Source organism: Alexandromys fortis, unplaced genomic scaffold (assembly GCF_014885135.2).
Source record: "Alexandromys fortis isolate MF-2015 unplaced genomic scaffold, M_Fortis_MF-2015_v1.1 scaffold_25, whole genome shotgun sequence".
Lineage (NCBI taxonomy): Eukaryota > Metazoa > Chordata > Mammalia > Rodentia > Cricetidae > Alexandromys > Alexandromys fortis.
This window is the reverse complement of record NW_026067904.1, coordinates 14141470-14149919: the sequence shown is the minus strand read 5'-3', so window position 1 is coordinate 14149919 and position 8450 is coordinate 14141470. Positions and strand designations below refer to the sequence as shown.

The window sequence follows — 8450 nt, the reverse complement described above, 5'->3', positions numbered from 1 at the left end:
TTTTTTTTTTTTTTTTTTTTTTTTTTTTGTGAAACAGAGTCTTAGTCTGGTCTAGCCTGAAACTTGTGATCCTCCTGCTTCAAATCCTCCTCCTTCCAAACCTTGAGAATTATGTGTGTACCACCACACCCACTGTCACACTGAGTTTTCTTTCCTTTTCCTCCCTCCCTCCCTTCCTCTTTCCCTCCCTCCCATTCTTTCTCTTTCTTCCTTTCTTTCTTCCTTTTCCTGTTTTTTTTATTATTTATTTATTTGTATGTATACAATATTCTGTCTATGTGTAAGTCTGCAGGCCAGAAGAGGGCACCAGACCTCATTACAGATGGTTGTGAGCCACCATGTGGTTGCTGGGAATTGAACTCAGGACCTTTGGAAGAGCAGGCAATGCTCTTAACCTCTAAGTCATCTCTCCAGCCCCTTCTCCTGTTTTTACGTTTCTTTGGAGACCAGTCTCACTCAGCATGCCTGTATGGCCTGGGACTGACAGTGTGGATCAGGTTGGCAGAGATTACCTGCTTCTCCCTCTCAAGTGTTGGGATTAAAAATGTGTGCCGTAATGCCTGGCTTAGAAGTATAGACATACTTATACACGATTAAACTAAATAAAGAAAAGCTATGTAAATAGAATTCTTAAATTTTTATCTTGGTTAAGAGGAGAGCGAGAGCATGTGCGCGCACCAACAGGCATACATGGGCCAGAGCTTGCATGTGGAAACCAGAATACAGTTTGTAGGAACTGGTTCTCTCCTCCCTTGTGGGGGCCTAGAATCAGTTGTCAGGCTTAGTAGCAGGTACCTTTACTCAGTGAGCTATCTCAGCAACACCCAAAGAAGATGCTACAGGTTATAAACATGTCCTTCCTCCTTCTGTTCCTCCTCCTCCTCCTCTTCCCCACTCCCCTCTCAGATAGGGTCTCATTGTATAGCCCTGGCTGGTCTAGAACTCGGAAAGATCTACTCACCTTTGCCTTCCAAGTACTGCGATTAGAGGCGTGCGCCACTGCTGGGCTTACACCTTTAATCCTTTATAGCTTAATATCTTTTTAAGATCGCTACCTTTTTGTGTTTTTGATGGGTACTTTGTCACTGTTTTCATGTTCTCGCTAGCTTGCTTTACTTCTGCCTTTTGTTAAGTGACTGTGGCTATTTCCATCACGTGGTAGAGTCTTTGAAGCTGAACTTTCAAAGGAAGTTTGGGCAGAATGAGGCTGGCTGTGGGCTGCCACCTAGCTACAGCTGTAAGAAGCCTCCTCCACCAGGAGATCTTATCAGTGTTTCTGCTGAAACTGATGCAGGGTTACTGTTTATCTATATAGCCCCTGAGTGTTTGTCTGCACTGATCAAGGTGGGCTATGAGAACTGTGGCTCCTTAGCCCTGATGGCACCATTAAGCATACTGTGCATTCTGAATTCACACAACACTCTTGGCCATGCCGTGAATTGATGGCATTTATGACTTCACTTAAGGTGTGAGAGGTTTCCTTTACTTCATGATGGACACTTGTAAAGCGTGTGCATTTGATGATCTCCATCTCCATTTCTTTTCATCTCTTGTTAATGTTTTTCTTCTTCTCTTATTCTCACTTTCTCTTCATCTAGTTTTCTTTTTATCCAAAACCTACTTACAAAACAGCATGCAAAAAAGTCTTTGTTACTATATATCATTTTGCTTTAAAAAAAAAAAAAACCAGCATGCACCAGGCGGCGGTGGCGCACACCTTTAATCTTAGCACTTGGGAAGCAGAGGCAGGTGGATCTCTGTGAGTTCAAGGCCAGCCTGGTCTACAAGAGCTAGTTCCAGGACATGCTCCAAACTTTCAGAGAATATTCTGTCTCGAAAGAAAGGAAGGAAGGAAGGAAGGAAGGAAGGAAGGAAGGAAGGAAGGAAGGAAGGAAGAAAGAAAGAAAGAAAGAAAGAGAGAGAGACAGAGAGACAGAGAGACAGAGAGACAGAAAGACAGAAAGACAGAAAGACAGAAAGACAGAAAGACAGAAAGAAAGAAAGAAAGAAAGAAAGAAAGAAAGAAAGAAAAGAAAGAAAGGAAGAAAACAGCATGCTTTTTTAGAAGGAACAAATTTAAAAGCTTAACATTGTGTTAGGAGATTTTAACATAGTATATTTATTATTATTATTATTATTACTATTACTACTACTACTATTACTTTTTGGTTTTTAGAAACAGGATTTCTCTGTGTATCCCTGGCTGTCCACAGGCCGTGAACACAAAGATCTGCCTGCCTCTGCCTCTTGAGTGCTGGGATTAAAAGCCGTTCTCATCAGACTCAGTATTATTCTTGATAATGCCTGTACTATGTGACTATTCATGAATAAAACCAATTAATTACTGCCGCGATTTGAAAGTTATGGAGCTAGGTCACATAAAGGCCCTCTCTCATAGGAGTCTGATCTTGAATTTGCCTTTGTGTAGGTTTGCCTCAGTGACATGAGGACGCACATAAGAACTTGTGAGAAGTACATTGACAAGTATGGACCACTGCAAGAACTTGGCGAGACAACAACAAGGTTTGCTTGGATACGTGTAGTGTCATGATAAATTCAGTATATCTCTGAAGAGTTTAAGCTTGGGAAGCGGAGACAGGAGGATTCTTATGAGTCTGAGGCCATCCAGGGCTACACTCGAAATTGCATTGGAAATTCAATTTGAATATCTCTTTTTTAAAAAAGACTTTTTAAATTTTTATTTTATTTGTCTTGCATTGTCTGTGCACCATGTGTATGCAATGGCCACAGAGGTCAGAAGAAGGTGTCGGAAAACCACCATGCAGGTATTAGAATTCCAAGCCAGGTCCTCTGTAAGAATAGCCAGTGCTCTCACCTTCTGAGCTATCTCTCCAGCCCCAACAGCCCTTTGTTTTTAATAGTGAGTGATCAGTACCCAAATCCCATCTTTCTTTTCTTAGTATTTGTGTGTATGTATGGTGCCGGAGTGTATGTCTGCACCAAGTGGACGTAGGGCCCTGTGCAGGTGGGAAATTGTGTTGGATCCCCACGGGAGTTATGCAGAGTTGTGAACCGCCCGCACGCAGATGCTAAGACTGGGCCTGCGACCTCTGCAAGTGCAGCGAGTGCTTTGCACCACAGAGCCATCTCCAGCCTTGGACTTTCGCATCTCAACCTAGAAGTCTAAGGCTTACTCTGGCCTTTTTATAAATGATGCCATAAATTTTAAATGAATATTTTTAATGTAAGCAGAGTACAGATTCTGCTAAATTGACCAGAAGAGGGGGGGGGAAGACTAAAATATAGCTTGAGAAAATATGGCTTTGACTGCAAATTGATGGAGTTTATGGAAAATTTAAAATATATAGAAACTAACTTAATCTCTTATTTCTTTTGCTGGTTAAAGTTATAGCAAAGACTCCAGCAGCTAAACTTGGAGGCACCAACTATAATTCCAGTACTCAGGAGACCAAGGCAGGAGGATCACCACTGCAGGGCTAGCCTATGCTACATAGCAACTTTGAGGGCAGCTTGAACCATGCAACAAAACAAACAAAAACCCAGCCCAGTATGGTGACAAATGTCTATAACCACAGGATTCTAGGAAGCTGAGGCAGAGGGATTGCTATAAGCTTGAGAAAAGCCTGAGCTACATAGCAAAAAACTTGTCTCAAAACAAACAAACAAACCAGAAAAGCAAACCAGGTGTGATGGTGCATACCCATAATCCCAGCACTTAGGGGCTAGAAGCAGGAGAACCAAGGTAAGCCTGGGCTACATAATGAGACCCTGTTCTCACAAAACAAAACAAAAAGATACTAACCTAGCTATAGTCAGTATAGTCTGTTTTTCCAAATTTCTAACTAGGTGACTACTCTCTAGCTGACCACTATTTTAGTGATTGCAATTCTGTGCTATTTCCAGATGTGTCTGTCCATTTTGTCAGAAGGAATTGGAAGAAGACTGCTTGCTGGATCATTGTATTACCTATCACAGATCAGAAAGGAGGCCTGTGGTAATGACTCTTGCCTACTACCTGTCTATCTGCCTTTCTGTCTGTATGTACTGTCTAAATTTAAGATGTGTTAGAATCTGGGCATTGTGGCTCATGTCTGTAATCTCAGCACTGGGGAGGTAAGAAAGGACGGATGCTGGAGGTTTGAGACCAACCTGGGTTACATCGTGAGTTCCATGTCAGCACTTACGTACTTTCTGATTTTTAAACGTACTACATTTATTTATCTGTGTGTTCACACATGTGGAGATGAGAGAATTTGGGAAGTCTTTGGCAGAGAACTTTGGGCACAACTGGTGTCAAGTGCCTTTACCACAGAGCACTTCACCAGCCCTGAGAAACTGTTTAATACTGTGTTGCTGGCATGATGGCACACACTTTTGGAAGACAGAAGTAGGCAGATCTTTGTGAATTCAAGACAAACCTGGCCTACACAGTAAGTTCTAGGCTAGGCAGGTCTACAGCAGTGAAACTCTGTCATTTGTTTTAATTCTTAAAAAAAAAAAAAAGATATTAAGTTGAAAAGATAAATGCATAGGATCTCACTATGCAGCCCCATCTGACCTGACCTGGAAATTTCTTTGTGAACCTGACTGGCCTTGAACGCACAGAGATCTTCCTGGCTATACATATAAATTTTAAAGTATTGAGATATGAAGCCAAGTGTAGTAGCATACAGGTTGTTTCAGGCCAGCCTTGGCCACAGTGGATTCAAAGCTAGCCTGAACTACATGAGAAACAAAACAGTTCTAGAGAGGTGACTCTGTCAGTAAAGTGTCTCACCCAACCAGGAAGACCCAAGTTCTGATCCCCAGCACTCCCTTGAAGTCCAGGGGTGATGCTGTGGTACCCACCTGGAATCCCAGGACTGGGAGTGCAGAGGTGGAGTCCTGGAGCCTGCTGGCCAGCCAGCTAGATGAGCTTAATTGCTTACCTCCAGGTTCAATGAGAAGCTCTCTCTCAAAAAAGAAAGTTGGAGGGGGCTGAAGAGATTGCTCAGTGTTTAAGAATACTTGCTTCTCTTCTAGAGGACCTGGGTTCAGGTCTCAGCCCCTATGTGGTGACCTACAGCAATCTATAACTTCAGTTCCAGGATATCTGATGCTCTCTTCTGGATTCTGTGGGCACCAGGCATGGATGTGATACACATATCATATGCTAGCAAACACTCATACATGTAAAGTCAATAAATCATTTTTTAAAACCTTAAAAACTGTATGGCAACTTAAATACATAAAATGGAAATGAAAAATAAAAATAAGGACACAGGGTTGAGAACAATTGAGGAAAACACCTGACATTGACCTATGACCTTCACATGAACACACACAAACATGACCATGTACATATACATGCAAACACAAGAACACATAGATACATCACACACATGAAACTAAACAAAGCACAATGTTGAGGTATGTTCTATGTATTTCTAGTTAAAATTCACATTCAATGGTGACTTCTATTTAAAAATTCTGGTATTAATAATTATTTGAAATTCTTTCTTGAACTGTTGATTGGTCTTTCTCTCTAGTTCTGCCCACTTTGCCATTTGCTACCTAATGAGAGCCCAAGTACCTTCAACGGCAGTTTAATTAGACATCTGCAAGTCAGCCACACTTTGTTTTATGATGATTTCATAGTAAGTATAATTCTACCTTTTACATTATGTTTTTGTGCTGTCTGTGTTAATCTTACTTTTTAAAAACCCAGTGAATAAAATTATACAAGAAAAGTTGAGCATGTTGGTAAAGTGTACAGTATTAGCATTAGCAAGGAGAATGCCGGAACAGTAGAGTGCTTTATAGCACTCACTCTAATGTTGACATAGTCTGCTCTAACCATCTGTGAAAGTGTGCACCTTTGACCCCAGCACTGGAGAGGCAGAGGCAGGTGGAGCTCTGTGAGTTCAAGGCCAACCTGTTCTACAGAGTAAGTTCCAGGCCAGCCAGGACCACAGAGTAAGACACTGTCTAAATGAACAAACTAAAATGATAAAACGGACTTAAAGTAGCAGTTTCACCTTTGGTTGTAGAAGCAAGAGGGACTGGAAAGGGATGGAGCTCTTACAGCTTTTGTTTTTACTCATAGAAGTGCTAATATGAAGCTTAAATTTCACCGTGATAAATAAAGAAGCAAGAAGAGCATTTTGCTACATTTTTCTGTCCATAAATCAATAATTAATAGAACTGTTAGCATTCTGAGTCCTAGGAGTGGCTTTGTGCCCCCCCCCCAGAGTTAGAGATTGACCCTGGGGTCTTCCCCATTCTAGGAAAATACAGTCATTCAACCATGACTGCCCCCGCCCCCCGCCCCCCAGGCTATCAGGAATGTGTGAACTTTATTCCAAGTATGTGTGAAATGTAGAGAACATCCTGACCTGACAAGGCTTTCTTTCTCTTACATTTCTAAATCTTCAGGTTTTAGTTGACTTTTTACTTATATGTCTATGTGTATTGTTGAGGAAGAGGGGGTGTTTGTCCATTGAGGTCAGAAGTGGACCTCAGATTCCCTAGTAGTTGTGAGCCACCTGAGGTGGTGTTGTAGAGTTTGAAATCACCGGGAAAAGATCCCGGAGTCCATTCAGAGTATAATTAAACAAATTTATTAAGGCTGCTAGCAGGGACATCAGAGATGTGCCTTACAGAAGCAGGCGAAGGAAGGGCTCTTAAAGCCTTTTATCCACAAGAACTGTTCTGCCATGCCAAGATTAGATGGTCGAGGCCACCTCAAAATAGTCCTTGAATGTCTGCACAAGCAAGTTACAGAAGCCAAAATCAGCAGTTAGTCATCATAATGAGCAGATGGTCACAGCTGTGCATTCCTGAGTGGGAGTCAACAAGTCAGGGTTGCTGGGAACTTATCTTCCAGGAGCTTGAGTCAGAGGTGGCTTAGGTACCAAGGTGGATGACTAGCACAAAATGGAGTTTCTTTAGCATCACAGTGGGTGCTAGGAAATAAGCTCAGGCCCTCTGGGAAAGCAGTTTGTGTTCTTAACACTGAGCCATTTCTCCAGCACACATTCTCTATATTCTCTATTCATTAATATTCTCTATTAATTAAGACTTGATGGCAATTCCTGAAAGGCCAGTGAAGTCGAACAGGAACCAGTAACCTCAGAGTAAGTTCTGGGTCTGACAGGCTTCCTGGAATGATGGACAGGCCATGTAACTCAGGGAATTTATTCCTGAAAAATGAGCGTTGCATTGACCCTTGTTCATTTCTGACCCCATCCCATTTCTGAAACACTACTGGCTGTTTCTAACCATTCTTCTCTATTGTAGGATTTTGATATAATCGAGGAAGCCCTTATCCGAAGAGTGTTAGACCGCTCACTTCTTGAATATGTGAATCACTCAAACACCACATAAGTTTATAAATAGCGAAGGACCATTCCCTTGTACCATTTAAGATGCTGCTTGAAGGACTGGGGGAAACTGTCAATGTTTCATGGAGAAAAATGTACTACAGTGTTACACACTTGTCTTTGTTATGTTGCTTTCATTCTGGTCTAGAGCTGCCTTTACATTCTTGAGTTTCTTAGACATTTAACCACAGGCAATCGGCTCCACAAGCTATCGGCAAATGGAAGAGACACAGGCTGAGTATGTGTGCAGGAGCTCCGTGTGCACATTGGTGATGCTGGGCAGAATGCTACGTGTTCATGGCTGTCATCATGGTTAGGCAAGATGACCAACCTCTGTTCGACACAAGAAGATGGAGAAAGGAACAAAATGTGGACATTAAAAGAAACCTGAAATTTATTGAAATCCTTATGCTCTAATCTCCAATAAAGGAATGTGGACAATCTTATGTGAAAGGAGGAAGGGAAAGAATTTGAAGTCAACAAAACCCATTTTAACCAAATTACAGTACATAATACTATAACAGGAATGTATGGTGATGCATGCCTGCAGTCCAAGTATTTGGGAGGAGGAAGAATCAGAAGTGCAAAGCCAGTCTTGGCTAATGAGACCATAAAAAACATTAAAAAATTAAAAAAAGAAAAAAATCTATATGAAAAAAATCTATATGAACTTAACTATTGAAATACTATATCTGCATATATAAAAATTTGATAGAATATTTTTCAAATATTTGTAGCTTATTATTTGGAAGTATTTTATAATGTAGGTGATTTCTTAAGACCTATCTGTTGATATCTGTGGTTGAAGTTTTCACACTGGTAATTTTGCATGGAATTCCCAGGCTTTGTTTTTAATTTTAACATCTTAAAAGGTGTAAAATAAAGCACACATACTGAAAACCAGATACGAAATGTATAGCTTAATGTGTTGTTGTAAGAAGCATTATTGCTCGTGGATGGTGACATGCATATTTCTGAGAGACAGAGCAGGATTGTTTCAAGTTCAAAGCCAATCTGGGCTACAAGTTGCAGGCCTGCTTGGGCTATAGTGTGAGACCCTGTCTCAAAACCAAAGAAACAAAGCATTATGAATTCATGTATCTAGAC

The 8450-nt window shown here is 41.1% G+C and overlaps 1 protein-coding gene across 2 annotated transcripts in view; it reads left to right on the top strand.

Annotated features, from left to right (window-relative positions):
• Positions 1-8248, top strand: part of Rnf125 (ring finger protein 125) — a 27530-nt gene extending 19282 nt beyond the window's left edge. The window contains exons 3-6 of one of the 2 annotated variants that reach the window (XM_050134924.1): positions 2429-2523; positions 3886-3976; positions 5511-5618; positions 7261-8248. In XM_050134924.1, the coding sequence (XP_049990881.1) occupies positions 2429-2523; positions 3886-3976; positions 5511-5618; positions 7261-7347 (381 nt within the window). In that variant the 3' untranslated portion in view covers positions 7348-8248. The remainder of the gene's footprint in view (positions 1-2428; positions 2524-3885; positions 3977-5510; positions 5619-7260) is intronic. The other variant, XM_050134925.1, reaches the window with a different exon arrangement.
• Positions 8249-8450: the final 202 nt, after the last annotated feature.